This window comes from Macaca fascicularis, chromosome 13 (assembly GCF_037993035.2).
Source record: "Macaca fascicularis isolate 582-1 chromosome 13, T2T-MFA8v1.1".
Lineage (NCBI taxonomy): Eukaryota > Metazoa > Chordata > Mammalia > Primates > Cercopithecidae > Macaca > Macaca fascicularis.
The window spans coordinates 92,913,459-92,929,237 of record NC_088387.1 but is presented as its reverse complement, the minus strand read 5'-3'; the positions used below and the strand labels follow the sequence as shown (position 1 = coordinate 92,929,237).

General features: G+C 44.6%; 1 protein-coding gene across 3 annotated transcripts in view; it reads right to left on the bottom strand.

The window, feature by feature from the left end:
• ALK (ALK receptor tyrosine kinase) overlaps window positions 1-15,779 on the bottom strand; it is a 979,633-nt gene that overhangs the window by 100,746 nt on the left and 863,108 nt on the right. For all 3 annotated transcript variants that reach the window (XR_012422518.1, XM_065527229.2, XM_005576218.5), the window contains one exon: window positions 14,761-14,930. Coding sequence is in view for 2 of the 3 variants with exons in the window: in XM_065527229.2 (XP_065383301.1) it covers window positions 14,761-14,930 (170 nt within the window). In the remaining variant the exon portion in view is untranslated. The remainder of the gene's footprint in view (window positions 1-14,760; window positions 14,931-15,779) is intronic.

Below are 15,779 nucleotides of genomic sequence, written 5' to 3'. Positions count from 1 at the left end.
ATTTCTCAACTGTGCAGTTGTTTTGCTCGGCAAAAGTCTTCTAAAATGGGCTGTCACGAAGCTTGGGTCGCAGTAGGCATATCTATTAGAACAATAAATGTGAAGAAAAAGCCCTGCCACATCCCTCCTATTATCTGTGTAATGGACTTCAGCTCTAAGATGAAGATGGGAGCTGATGGACCGCTTTGGATTCCTGGGACCATCCCTGGCCATGTCAAATGCTATCATGGCTAGGAATGTGTGTCTTTGCTCTAGGAGTTTTTAACTTGTGCACAGTAAACTGGAGATGAGCTGGACATTCAAGGCCATACTCAGGAGTTGGGAACACACCCCTCCTGGCTCCATCTCACTCTCAGAAGTAATTTACCACCTCCTGCCTTGGTTTCCCCTCTAGGCATAATGACACCAGGAGCCAACACAGAGCTTCCCTGGCTTTCAAGGGCCATAAAGATCTTTCACAATGAGTCTGGCTCGGTGAGGAAGCCTGTCTAGAAATAAGAGAGAAAATGAGTTTTCAGCCAGGCTGAGCAAGCATGGAGAATCACTCAGACTCTTCCACATTCTCCGTTCAAGGTTTCCGGGCATTCTGTGCTCACTTTCGGGCGCTGAGCCTAAAGGCTCCTGGCTCCCTCCTGTGCTCTTGTGTGTCACCAGTTAGGAAGGCCTGCTGCAAGGATGTTCCACCACAGCAGACGGAGGCCCATCTCTGGCAAGTTCCTGTTTTGCTTTCATTCTCAAAATCTGTGTGGTGTATGTTGAGCTCTGCTGGGCCCTGGGCTTTGATGGGGAAAGACATTGCTTCCTGGAGCCATGGCCCAGCAAGGGAGGTGCCTATGGACAAAAATACTTGACTTACAGTCAAATAAATGTCAAGTGCTCCAGGGAAGGAGTCAGGTGCCTCTTTGGCCCCTGCCATTCTTTTGACTTGTGTGCTTGCATATGGAGACAGGAGCAGATGTGCGATGAGAGCTCAGGCCTCTTGCTTCCCTGGCCACTTTTCCCATCATCTCTTGCAGAACCATCCAACTTCTTGAATCTCATTTAGTCTCATATGTACTCCATACCATCGGAAAAGTAGAGCAAGCTCCTTGGGATGACTGGGGGCATGAGGGGCTGTCTGGGGCTAGAAAGGCCTGGCATCCATTCTTCTTGGAGGCATAGGGATGTCTGCTCCCTGTGTCTCGGAACACATAAACATTTCCTCTGTCCTCTGTTGCTGTGTTGGCTTGCGGCCTGGGGAGCTGACATGGTACCAGAGATGGTAGCACTGCCAAAGGTGAGAAGGCCCAGAGAAAGAGTGGTTTCTACCTCTCTTCTCACCTGACCAAAAACATCTTTAGGAGAGTAAACTAGCAGTCTTTTCTGCTTGGTGAGGACTAGTTTCAAAAAGTAGAGTGGAGTGAAGACTGGGTTGTGTAGTTGGTAGGGCCCTGGGCAAGTGGCCAAAACTTTTAAGGTGCCATCTTGGTTTTTAAAAGAATCTATGTAATGTGAGTTTTTTTTCCCTCCCAACAATGGAACCCTTTCTTTAGCACGAGATGCTAATTTATTGCTGTTTTATATTACATGCTTACTAGTAACATGTGCTTCCTCAGGCAGTGTCACAAATGACATAACTCCCCCTCTTTCTTTGAGCAGAGATTATTTGAGCATGTACTATAAGTCAGACACTTGTGCCTATGGCTAGGAGTGTAGCTACTTGTGCCTATAGCTAGGAGTGTAGAGATGTGTAAAATGTGGACCTTGCTCCTGAGGATTTCAGACAGTGATGTAATTCGCATTATTTACTGACCTGGGAATTGCTGAAGTCTCTTTTAGTTGTGCCCCCTATAGAGTTAGAAGTTACTCAAGCTGGAAAATCATTGCATCTGGGCAATGAGAGAGAAGTCAAGAAAGCCCTCAAACAATGAAAAGTCTTGGAGAATGGTAGAGCTATGGGTGGAACTCTCACTAGGCAATGGGGTGTGCTGGTGGGAGCAATGTGGAAGGTGTGGGTGGGACACCAGTCAGGCAGTTGGAAACCCAGGTGTGGGACTCAGGTAGACATGAAGATATTCGAGTCATCTGCATAGAGGTAAGAGTGGAAGTTATGAGCATTGATGAGGCTCCTGGTGTAGCGGTGGGGGCAGCATAGAGAGAACTGGATTCTTTGTTTCAAATATTGGAAGCTCAATTATCTCCTAAATTGCAGGCTTTGTGTTTAGGGAAAGAAGGGGCTAAGAACACAGGGCTACATTTTCAGAGACATTAAGAATTATGAAAAACATATGCATCTGTTAACTTGTAAGCCAAGCTGTGGATGTTACCAAGAAAATCTTGAGCAGATTCAAACATCCTGTTATTTTAAAGAGGTTCACTTAGTGCCATTTTGAGCGACTGCCTCCTAAACCAAGCTCATGGGCCGGATCTGTCTCACTGCTTTGCACTCTTGATTGTGGAAACTTAGCAATCAAAAGCAACAACTTGTCCCAAACGTCACAGTAAATCAGTGTTAGAAATAAGATTTAAAGCTCAGAATTGCTAATCTACTCCTTGCTCCAATGATCTGGGATATTTTCTGAGAAAGAAACAGGGCCAGATCCTTCCAGAATTATGAATGTTTGATTTGTATATATCAATGACTGGTTGCACATTGCATGCTGAGCCACTGGCCGCATCTCTTCTCCTCTTCTTGAAGGGCTGAGGCTGCTCACTTACAGCTCAGAAAATGCACAATCTCGTTCAGGCAACAGGCTGTCTCGATGGACAGTGAATATATTGCCTTATTTGCCACCCTGCCAGCCTTAGGGATTGACAAACCTAATTAAGTTCACTTAATAATTTTAAGTAGCCCATGTCTACTTAAGTTCGCCCAAGGCTATCCTGAGCCAGTAGTGCCATTTGGAAGACAGCAGAGGAAGAATGTTCCTCTCCTCCAGCTTCTTTCTTCATGCTTTCTGAGCTTCACATTGAGGCTTCAATCACTTCCCATTGGGCCCCTCACAAGACCTTCCAATATCCCCCATGCTCTGTGCTTCCCACCTTCCAGCCTATCTCCATGCTCAGTGGATCTTTTATTTTTTCTTCTTTTTTTGAGACAGAGTCTAGCTCTGCCACCCAGGCTGGAGTGCAGTGGTGTGATCTTGGCTCACTGCAACCTCCACTTTCCAGGTTCGATTCCTGTGCCTCCGCCTCCTGAGTAGCTGGGATTACAGGTGCGCACCACCATGACCAGCTAATTTTTAATATTTTCAGTAGAGACAGTGTTTCACTATGTTGGCCAGGCTGGTCTTCAACTTCTGGCCTCAAGTGATCTGCCCACCTTGGCCTCCCAAAGTGCTGGGTTTACAGGTGTGAGCCATGGTGCCTGGCCCTCAGTGGCTCTTTTATTTTGGAATGGAGTCTCTTTCTGTCACTCAGAATGGAGTGCAGAGGTGCGATTTTAGCTCCCTGCAACCTCCGCCTCCCAGGTTCAAGTGATTCTCCTGCCTCAGTCTTCCAAGGAACTGGAATTACAGGTGCATGCCACCACGTCCAGTTAACTTTTTGTATTTTTAGTAAAGACAGGGTTTCACCATGTTGGCCAGGCTGGTCTCGAACTCCTGACCTCAAGTGATCTCAAGGCAGATCAAGTGATCTGCCTGCTGGCCTCCCAAAGTGCTGGGATTACAGGCATAAGCCACCGTGTCTGGCCTTCAGTGGCTCTTTATTACCTGTATTCCTAAATCCAAAACACCTGGCCTAATATTCACACTCACTCTCTCCCAAAAATATTTCTCAGGATTCTCTGACATAACCTGGTTGGCTGTTCTTGAACCCACAGAAAACATTTCTGCATCTCCAAGCCTCTTCTTTCCCTGAGGGCATTCTCTGGAATGCCTTGTCCCTTTTCCATTTCCCCAAGACATAAATTTTCCTCAAGCGTCAGCTTATAAAAAGCCCACTTTCTCCATCATGGTTCATCTGACTGCTCTTGTATCTGGAGGTCATTGCACCTGCTGAACCCTGGTCATGATCTGTTGGAACCTGCAGTATACCTGTGTGCTACTGTTTGCCTGTGGAGGTCCTGCGATCTGGCAAGAGCTGATCAAACAGCCTTTTCCATCCTCTGTGCTTGATGGAGGCTTAATATATGTTTGCCGACAATGTGTCAGCCAATGACATTTCTCCAGTCACTTCTTGATTCCCTGTCTTGCCCAGATCCAGATACCTGGATCTGCCATTATATACCAGTGACTTCCAAATGTGGTTACGCATGAAAGTCAACTGGGGAACTTTAAAAAATACAAATTCCTGGTCCCAATATGTCATCTATGAATCAGAATCTTTGTGTATGAGATCTGGGGCTCTGAAAGAAAAAAATAAGTTTTCCAGGTGATCATAATGTTCGTTCAAGTTTGGAAATCATTGTTCTACACTGTCCTGCTAGTTTTAAGCCTTTCCAAAAGTACTTTCTCCTGTTTATTTATTTTTTGTTTTTAGAAATGAAAAATTCAGGGAGGGAAATTCTGAGGTGGTTTCTGCCAGAAAGTAAGATTTTGCTGCATCATAAAAATTTGGGAATGAAACATTCGTACCTTAGAATAGAACCTGGAATTGATTTCAGCCTTGAATTATGAGGCTTTGTGGAGAAGGAGCATGATCAATGCTCAGCGTAGCTAAATGAGGAAGAGACATTCTCAAGTGACACTCTGATAGATGCCCAGACTTGAGAGCTATATTCCTTGGCTTATTTCATGACATACCATCTCATTTTTTTTTTTTTTTTTTTTTTTTTTTCAAATCTAACTCACTTCTTTTATTTGGGCACACAGCTAGACGACTACATTCCCCAGCACCCTTTGCAGTAGGTGTGGCCATGTGACATTTTTTTACATTATAAAATGTTTTATTAATGAAAACAAGCTTTGAGAAACATGGTGCATTGCAAAAGCTAAGAAATTCGTCCACAGAACCCTGAACGGCTCTTGTGTGCACCATGTATTCCAGAATTTTTCCAAGTTAATGTTATCAGTTGAGCTACTCAATTCAGAGGAGTCTTATTTCTCACTGCTTGAATTTTTAGGAAATATGATGAAAGCACATTGTTAACCACTAATCTTTACAATAGCCAAAAATGAGCTCATAATAAAATACATTTTGGCTATGTTTCAAAGAATGCTTAGCAGGTCAACATCATTCTGTGTTACTGTTGGCCTTGTGTCTTACGCACAATAGATGCCTAACATCTAATGACCAAGACCTTCGACTGAATTATGTAACCCATTTTCTTTGATTCTTACATGGGCCAAATTTTAGACAGAAACCTGAAATGATGATACAGAAGCCACAGTATGATATTACAGGTGGTGTGGTAATTCTAACCCTGAAAAAAAATCCCAATGACTGAAAATTTTTGTTTTCTAGGTATGAAGTACAAAAACCAGCCCAGATAAGGCAAACAAAAAGTCAGTAAGGAAATCCGAAGAGAGCAGATGGGAAGGGAGGTAATGCGAGGGGAGCAGAAGTGATGATTCATAAAAATCTTCCTGTTCAAGGTTTCCTAAGCTGTTTGCCCACTGACTGGCTGAATGGAAAGGATTGGCCTTGGAATCCTTTCCATTCAGGGAAGGAAAGGGGTGAAAGGGGCCTGGATCCCTGAATGATCAGGTGGAAGGCCACCCACCAACCAGCGTGCTTATTTTTTATTTCATACGAGCAGGAAATAACATTTCTTTTGTGTACAGCCCCTGGAGTGGAGATGTAATGTTACTTCAGGTAGTGTCACCCCCACTCACATACATGTGGCACATGCCTAGGTACTCAGGTGTGTTCAATGCAGCTGGAATGGTTGGGTTGATGACTGACACACTCATGGGGGTAGAAGGGATGGGTGAACTTGGTCCTTGACTGGTTGCAGGAATCTGCAGTATTCTTCCTTCACAGCTATCGCCTTCCCCCGACAGCACACTCCCGCACTACTCCAGGACTAGGGACAAGTCTGAGTTAGGGAGGGGGCGTTAAGGAGCTTGGACCAGGGCTCCGGATGCAGATGCAGCTTTCTTGTGCTAATGTGCTATTTGCATAGGCTTTAGGCTCATTGACCGGCTTTCTGTCATGTTCTGGAGGCCTGGGGTCTCATCTTGTCCAGGTTTTTCACCTGGGTCCTGACCACATGCCCATATCCCTCTCTGGATGACTGATCTGGCACCCCAGTTCTACCAAGGCTGTGCCTGGTGTGCTCCTACAGGTCAGAGTCCTTTCTTTGGCTCTTAACTGCATGGCTGGGCCCTGCAGGTACAGGCTGACCTCCTCATGGCTGACAGGGTCTTCAGGTGGCCCAGGCCTAGGTGCCATTGCACAGTTCTTTCGTATCAGCTGCTGATATGTGATAACACTTGCTGCCTGTTGTCACTGAGATTCATGGAAAAATTTTTTTGACCATGAGACCATGGTGTTTGGAAACGGGTGAGAGTCTGAGCTAGAAAATCGTTCCTTGAACCAGGTGTGGTGGCTCATGCCTGTAATCCCAGCACTTTGGGAGGCTGAGGCATGTGGATCACTTGAGCTCAAGAGTTCAAGACAAGCCTGGCCAACATGGTGAAATCCCATCTCTACTAAAAAATACAAAAATTAGCTAGGTGTGGTGGTGGATGCCTGTAAGCCCAGCTACTCGGGAGGTGGAGGCAGGAGAATCACTTGAACCCAGGAGGTGGAGGTTGCAGTGAGCTGAGATGGTGCCACTGCACTCCAGCCTGGGTGACAGAGGGAGACACCCTGTCAAAAAAAAAGAAAAAAAAAGAAAAGAAAATTGTGTTTTGAATCCTGACTCTTCTGTTTCTTAGTTGTGTGCCTCTGGACACATTATTTAACTACTCTGAGCCACAGTTTCTCATTGATAAACTGAGGACATTAAAATCTGACTTACAATGATGAAGATTAATGGGCATAGATGCTTGGTTCAGTGAGAACACCATCCCTCTTCTCCTGTCCTCTATCATCATGGCCCCAAGAGGCATAGGCCATGGGCTCCAGGTGGGACCCCAGCTCTGCCAAAGTCCCCTCAGCCTTGCAGGCTGCTGATGAAGCAAGGGACTCTATTCCCACCTCCCTTATCATGAAGGTAAGGAGAATAAAGCATAGTGTGCACATGAACTGTTTTGAACCCCTTGGGGAAAGACTTGATGGGTTTAGTCAATGTAATTTACCCTGCATGGCTTACAATTGCTTCTGAGACCACCATTGTCTCCCAGTTCAAAGAACTGACTCAGCCTAATGCCAATAAGCATGTCAATGTCCTCAGCCCCTGCAACTCCAGGAAGGGACACTAGTGCTGCCGCAGCAGGTCATGAGTGGAGAGCACCTTTTGTTTTCTTCACCCACCGTGTGAACGAATTGGTGTTGCGTGTGTGTGTGTGTGTGTGTGTGTGTGTGTGTGTGTGTGTATATATATATATATATATATATGGCATCAGGGCAATTCAACTCTCCTCTGGAGAGGCAGGTGAGACATTCCTGTCCCTTCTGCCCCATTTGCAACTTTAAGCCTGCAGGGCTACTCTAGGGTAAGTTCCTGGCATGCGTCTGCTGAGAGTGGATGAGCAAATGCACATCCACCTGGGGTGGTAGTCATTGCTCTTTGCTTCTGTTGGTGTGGGAATGCCCAGCAGAGGGAGGACGCACCACTGGCAACTAGACAGGTGCCTGTTGGGAAGCAAGGAGCCCCAACAGCTGGGGCTTTACTGGGCTCCTGCTGCTCCAGCTCCCAGACTCGTGTTCTGTGATGCCATGGTCTCGTCTTCCCACCAGCCTCCCTAATTAGACGAAGATTAAGAGCTGGGGCTGTATTTCTTGTCTGAGTGCGCCCATCACCTGGCACCCAACACTGCAGTAAATGTTGGTTGACATAATGCCTCAGGGGATTTTGGAGGTTTGTACATTTCATGCTTGAAAACCTTCACAGGATGCTGTCTGGTGAAGTGAAAGGAGGGGAGGAAGGACCTCCACAAAGGGGCCTCTATGTTTAATGGCAAGTTCTTGAACCCCTCTGGGCCTCTGTCTGTTCAGCTGAAAACAGGGAATGACATCTACCCTAGCTGCTCAGATGTGGGCCTGAATGAGCACCTTGTGTTGTGAAGGAGCCAAGCACCCTGGAAGTGGGCACAGGGCTGCCGTGGATGGGGAGACGTGGGCAGAGTGAGGAGGTGCAGGAGCTGCCGGGACTATCAGCCAGCTTATGCAGCAGAGGGGCAGTCGGCGAGTGACGTCTGCTCCTCCTCGTAGGCATCCCTTTTCCCTGCGGTGGAGGCAGAGGCAGAGCAGTTACAGGTGAAAATGCTCCTAGGAGGGGCAGACAGGCAGGAGGGCAAGAGCGGATGTGGGGGGCACCCCTGGGCCATGTGCTCCTAAGGATGAAGCAGGGCTCTATTTAGCACAGTGCACCAACCTTGTGGCTGGGGTCTCCTGTTGATCCTTATGGCAGTGAACTTTATTCTCAATGAAAGAGTGATTTGTTAAATGTACAGTATAACTAAAGGTTATTTTTATGCCTTCGTTAGACTTGGTACATGAATAGATTTGCAAATTAAAATGCCTATCAGAGCCTATGCTACAGTGCTGGGAAGGAAACACATGGTATGGGGATAGTCAAAGGCATGGCAGAGTGGGAGGCACCTGGGGAGGGGACACAATGGCCTGGAAGGATAAGGGGAGACTCCAGCTGTGAGCCTGAGAGGAGGCGAGGCAGGCAGGGAAGGGCCAGGCGGGGAATGGTCTGCAGCAGGAGATGGTGGTGGGAATTTGCTGTGATGAATTTCAGGAGCTGGTTGAAGCAAAGGGAAAGCAGTAAACTAACGCGAAATGAATAAGATGAATGTGGCCTAAAAATAACCGAGAATCTAAATATTTTGTTAATAACAATGGCTATCGACCAGGTGCGATGGCTCCCACCTGTTATCCCAGCAGTTTGGGAGACCCAGGCAAGAGGATCACTTGAGGCCAGGAGTTCAAGATCAGCCTCAGCAATGTAGCAAGACCCTGTCTCTACAATTTTTTTATTTTTTAAATTAGCTGGGCATAGTGGTGCACGCCTGTATTTCTAGCTACTAGTGAGGCTGTGGCAGAAGGATTGCTTGAGCTCAGGAGTTTGAGGCTGCAGTGAGCTGTAATAATGCCACTGCACTCCAGCCTGGGTGACAGAGTGAGGCCTTGTCTCTAAAAATTAAATTAAAAAATTAAAAAACAACAGCAATGGCTACTGTTTTTCAAGTTTCTGCTACATGCCAAGCCCCATGCATGTACATGAAGTATGTACGGTACTTCAGGCAGTACACAGGAGGCAGACCAGCCTAAGGGTTAAGGGAAAATTATTTAACCTCCATAGCCCTCAGATTTCTCATATTAAAAAGGGGATTAATTATAGTATCTACCCCAAGGGGTTGTTGTAAGGATGAAATTAGATAATGCATGTTAAGTACTTGTTACATGACTGGCAGGCAGTAAGCACTCAACAAATGCTAGCTCTAATCATCATTTATAACTCTTCAATGGCTTTATCAGGATGCTGTGACTCAATTTACAAAAATGTGAATTAAACAGAACTTTTTTTAGGGGCGTGTCTAGACCTGCAAACTGAGGCTTACCGGAAATCTCTGGATTTCCACTTACTGAAATCTACTACTTCTCTACACAGATAAGAACAAGTAATAAAAATGCTCCTCTAATGCCTTTCTCATCACAGAAAGATGCTACACAAAGGGAAAATGTTGTTATTGACAGCATCCCATATAAAATGAGAATTCTGTCGGTGATAAAAATTGAATAGAAAAAAATCTTGGCTCTATGGAGTTTCTGGTCTAAATGCATGAAGACATAACTCTCAGTTTAACCCATCTCATTTGAAAGATGCATTTGTGAAACACAACACTTGTCATTTAGGACAAAGGATGCAAAGGGAACAGGAAATCTAAATATCTCCAGAAGGAACATTTTTTCTTGTTAGACTATGTATATAGTGTATGGCTAAAAGCCGTTAAAATGATAGTGCTGAGGAATGGGGCCTGCATAGGTGTGATAAGTTGTGTACTTTATATTTGACTGTACAATTGCAGTGATTTGTGGGACATGATTTGATCCATGGTGTTTCCAAATCCATCTCATAATGAGTTGAACTTAGCATGGCTTCTGCTCTGTAAGCGTGTCAAAGCTTAGATGGCGTGGGAACATTGTGTTTAATTTAGTAAGATATATGTAGAGAGGAAAAACTAGGGGTATATCTCTGCAAGAGATTGACAATTAGAATCAGGGGAGAGAACTTGCCTTTCTTCTATTTTGAGAAAAGGTAGAATTAATTCCAGCAGAAAGAGCAGCAATTGAATGGGGGAGGTGGGGCTGATAAAGTGGGGAGAGGATGAGGAAAAGTAGCTATGTGAGATGGATGTAAAGTAATGAGATAACTTTTAAGCACACATCAAGCTGATATTTGAATTGGTGTTGTCCTTCAAAATTACCTTGAGAGCATTTATCTGTATTCGGAAGACATTGCCACTGCTCAAAACATCTTAGGCATTGCTCTTGGAGATTTTTCTTGTTACTCGTTATAGTATGGTTGTACAGTTAACATAATTCTGTAATGATGACAGACTATTACATTCCTTCCATCACTTTACATGTTTGTAAGTGGACAGAAGAAATATCATTCCATGGATCAATGCCTCCCTGTCACCAGGCTTTATGTACCTATGACGTATTCACCAAGCCTTCCTGAGGACTACTGTGTGGTGGGGGCAATCTGACTAGAGCTCTTTTCTCTCAAGGGCACAGCTCTAGTTCTCTCTATCACAAGGACCAGGGCACCCAATTAGGATCAAAGTCTTTCTTATGAAGTGATTCCAACAGGAATGTGACCAGAGACAAAGAAAGCACAGGTACCAGGCAAGTCCCTAAAGATAATTCCTTGTTACAGAGTAACAAATGCTGTTTTGGTTCATCTGATGGGGCACAGGTGTTGCTCTGATATACAGAACACTTTGCAGTAGTATTTATTATAAAGCAATCATATCTGTTTTGTTGGACACAGGTTGACGAGAGGAGGAATGTTAGATAGATTCCATCAAGTGAAATTCTCAGTTTATTCAACTGGAATTTGAAAGTATATGCAATTTCCCTCAATACATCATTCTGTCAATGCATATTTATTGGGCATACTATGTGTTAAGTATGGTACTAAATATTCAGGAAGCAGTGATTTATAAGACACACATAATCCCTGCTTTGTTGATTTGTATATTCAGATATAAAAAAGATAGTAAAGAGTGATAAATTATTAAAGGGATGTTTCAAGAGCCATGAGAATATATTGTGGGTACATATAGAGTATAGGTGTCTGGGGATAATTTTTTTTAGGTGAAGGAAGAGTAGTATTTAGAGAGATGGACGGTAAAGGAAGAACATTAAGTTCATTAAGTTACATTAAGTTCTTCCTTTAACTTTAACATGGCAACTGCAAAAGCCTAGAAGTAAGAATGTAGCATGGTACAACTGAATGGAAGGAAGGGGAGATTGAGAGAGAAAGAATGGTTTAAGAAGCAGCTGGTGAAATTAGCGCTGGACAGATCACACATGGGCTTAAATAAAGGTCTTATTAGGGAGTTTGAAAGGCATCCCAAAAGCCACAGGAAGCCACAGAAGGATTTCCAAAATAGGAAAATGGTCAGATTTATATATCATGTAACAGCCAGGGCCAATACCAGTGACTAGAGCCCGGAATCTCTTAAGTGCTAACTTCTAAGACCTAATGAAGTTGCTTTTAAATTTTGTAATGTGTGAAGGTTAAGGAACCTGGGAGCAGAGGTGATTTGGGACAGCATAGGGAATAAATTCTGCTGTTTTCAAGGTTCATGGTTGGGGAGATGTCCACAAGGCAGGTGCTGAATAGCTGAAGCCAGGAGCTGCCTAAGGAAGCTTCATAGGATGTGGGGCGGGTGGCGCCAGGTGTTAACGCCTACCTCAGAGGTGGGAGGAAGAGAGCTGGTTTTTCTTTGTCTTTTATCCATTCTGTTTCTCTATTCTCCTTGCTTATTTCTTCCTCTACCTTCTCCTTTCTCCCATTTTCATCTTCTAGCAATCTGGGCAGCTATAGCTGACTCTCCCTGAAGGAAGAGGGAGGAGTACACTTGCTCTTCCATCAGTGACTTCTCCTTATAAGGAGTCAATAGAGCATTGCGAAAACAAATTCCTAAGAAGTCCACCTTTATCTAAGGGTTGGATGACTGGTTATATTGCTAAAGAGGTCATCCTAGACCCTTCTGAGGCATTAGGTGGGGAGATACTGTCATTATTATATTACGATTATTAGTAGTTGAGCATTTAGTGTGGATCAGGCACTTAACCAAGCACTTTAGTTCTCCAAACCTAAGAGGAGGCTGTGTTGTCTGTTTTATAGAACATGGCTTGACTTGGAATATCAGTGGTTGTGATTTGTGCTATTTGCTTAATAAATTATTATGAAGACCAAATGACTGAAAGATGAGGATGGAAGATGCAGAAAATAAAATCTATTAATACTTACTCTGGGTAGACTCTTTCAACAGTCACTTCATTTAGTCTCATAACAATCTTGTGAAATTATACTGTTATTATCCTCATTTTACTGATGAGGACACTGAGGCTTAGAGAGCTTAATTGGCTGAGGTCACACAACTAGTAAGTGACCATGTCAGTTTTGAAACTTGGCACTATTTGATTCCAAAGCCTCTGCACTTTCATCAGAGTGCTTCTTTAGATGTTTTGGGCCAGTCACATCTACAGTCTAGTTTGATTTTAGCAAATGAAAACTGCTGCACCTCATTTTCCTTCAGTACCATTTGCCTCTGGGTCTTGATGCTTCCTGTATCATCTGTACCTCTGGGAGGGCAGCTTCCAACCTCAGAGCATGTCAGTGGTACGCAGGCTCCCAGTGGATGGAAGCACTCTTCTTTTCTGTAATTGTACACTTATTAGGTCACGAGACATCATCAAACCAAGCTGTCTTTTGTCTGAATCCCCACTGGACAGTTTGGTCTCAGTATCAATATTGGAAATGTCAGTCTGGTAAACAGCCTTTAACAGGGAAGAAGGAGGCTGAGAACAAAGTCTCCTTCAAATGAAACTCTAGAGGATGAGAGTGAACAGAGTCAACATCTTACTTGCTTTAAATCCCCTGGAGTGGCTATGAAAGAGAGAAGACTTGCTGGATTGAGGAGAAAAAAACCCTTTGATTCATCTGAATTAATTTTGCCTCTCCCAGGAGGGAGGGTTCTTTCACTACCCTCCTGTTCTCCACCAACTGCATGCAGCTCCACAATCCCCAAAGACAAAAAACTAAACTATAGTGGGCAGAGCTCACACTTCTTCTTTCTCCACTTAAATCTATTTGTCTTGGGGTCACTGATTCTGGGAATGTCCTTGGGCTTTGATCTTTAACCCACACACATCTGAAGGAGTGGGTAGCTGGTGCTCAGAGTGAGGACAATGCCTTCATCCTTTGACAGCACTGATGCACTTATGAGCTCTTGGACATAGCAGACTGTGGGGTTTGGGTGAAAAATGTGAAACCCAGCTTTACACTTATAAAGCTGCATGCCAACTAGCATCACCCTCCACCTTGCCTTGAGCCCTCTGCCCTCATTTTTTGAAGGTGGATCCACCAGGATGGTAATTTGAATGTGTTTTAGGAGTCTTAGGCAGAGGCTGCTCTGGGTTGTAAGGTTTGACTTTTAGCCCATAAAAGATGGCTCTCCCCCATCCAGATCCATTTATCTGTCCCCTCTATAGAAATGGTCCCTCGCCCCTCTTTTGTCTGGAACAGATCAGCACCCACCATGAGGGTTCAGGATGATACGGCAGGGTCACATGAGTGCTGCCATGCAGGGCCATCTTTATTCAAGCACGGCTTGCTCCAGGCCGACTGCAGGTGGCAGAATAGTGTCATCCTGGGGAGACAAGTGGCAGCAAACCCTCCATGGTTCCTGCTCCACTGGAGAGTCGCGTGGAATTAATGATTTTCCAGTTCAAACCTCTCAGCTTAAAGGCGAGGAAACTGAAGCCCAAAGAAGTCAAGGATGTTGTTCAAAGTCACAGAGGCCATTAGTGATAGAGCCCAAATAGGAACCAGGACCCCAGGTAGAAGCACTCCTCTGTTTACTGAATAATTTGCCATCCTCTTTATCAACCTGCCTCAGGACCTGACTCAACAGAGAGCACTGGAGTCAGAGTTGGGCCTGGGTACCAGTCCCAACTCTGATACCAACTTGCTGGCGCTTCACCACTTTGATTCTGTTTCTCTCCTTAGAACAGGACAGGAGTGGTAAATGATGATAAGGCCTGTCCTACCTACCTTGCAGGTTTTCTTGTTAATAAGGATAAAATAAAAGTTAAATGGGAAAGTAAAGCAAAGTCCATCATGTAAGAGAACATGCTATATACATGTAAAACCAAACTGTTATTTGCTAGTAATGTGAGTTGTTCAATTTTGTTTTTCCTACAGACACTGGGGGTAGCCAACCAGGACATACCGGTGGTCCTGAGACAAGTGTTCAGTAGCCTCATCATCCCTTGGAGAAGCTTGTAAACTGCAGAAAGTGTGTAACCTGCAGAGAGAGTGTGTGTGTGTGTGTGTGTGCGCGCGCGTGCGCGCATATCTGTGTGGGGGCACATCTGCATGTGCGTCTTGGGTGACAGGCATGGGGAAAGAGAAGGCATGATTCCTTTTGCATTTTAGCTGATAGAGGAGAAGGGTACTGGGGGAGATGGGTAGAGGCCTACCTGTCAGACACGTCGAGGAGAGGCAACACCGTCCACTGCCACAGGCTCAAGCCTTCATAGGCGGCGACATGCCAGACCATCCTGCCTTGCTCCTTCCCAGTTTTGTTCTCCACTAGCACCAAGGACACGTTTCCCCTCAGGACTCCACGAATGAGCCAGGACATTCGGAGCTGTGAGGGCGAGAAGAGTCAGAGGACAAGGTATGATTGTTGAAAGTTCTACTTTCTGGAATTCTCCACTGAAGCTTCAAGGACCTTGCCAGAGACTCGGCTGGGTTCAGCCCGGTGAGAAGAGCTGGATGCCCACCGTCTGTCTTCCCAAGAGGCTTTCAATGAAGTTCAAGTGACCTGTTTCCTAGGATAACTAAATGAATCTGTTAATTTTTTTTCTTGGGCAGGGACAACTGATGGGCAGTTTTGGAACTTTGTTCAGGTTAATATTATCATCCTACCCTTCACAAGATTCTGCCTGTGAGGTGATATCAAGATCAGTGGGGTAGTAAATGAACTTCCTAAAGAGTAGCCAAAGATTCTTGCCTGTGGCAAGAATTCACTTGTGACCTTTGGACAGATTCACTTTGCGACCTTGGACAAATGATTTTGTGACTCAATTTCTTTTAGTGATTTAGGTATCATAGATTTATATCTCTTCCCCAAAGACTCGAATAATCTCATTTGAATGGTGTCATGTCACATGTCAGCTAACTAAAGACCCAATGACTTGATACCTGTGGCCACTGGCAGGCAAAGGCCAGACAAAAATCTACAAACCAAGATCTTTTAATATGGGCGTCTTTCAAAGAGGATGCCCACTTTGCCAAAAGTAAGTTACAACTGTCTGTTTTTCATTGTGTCTTTATTAAAAGTTTCTGTGGCATTGTTCCTAAACATTTGAAAGGGAGTTGTAACTAATAACCTTTCTAGGAAAGTTTAAGTACAGTCATATTCAGAGGTAGGACATGCTATAAACAAGGTTCCTCGTCTTTGTGTTTAAAAACTTAGGACAACTACATCATATCA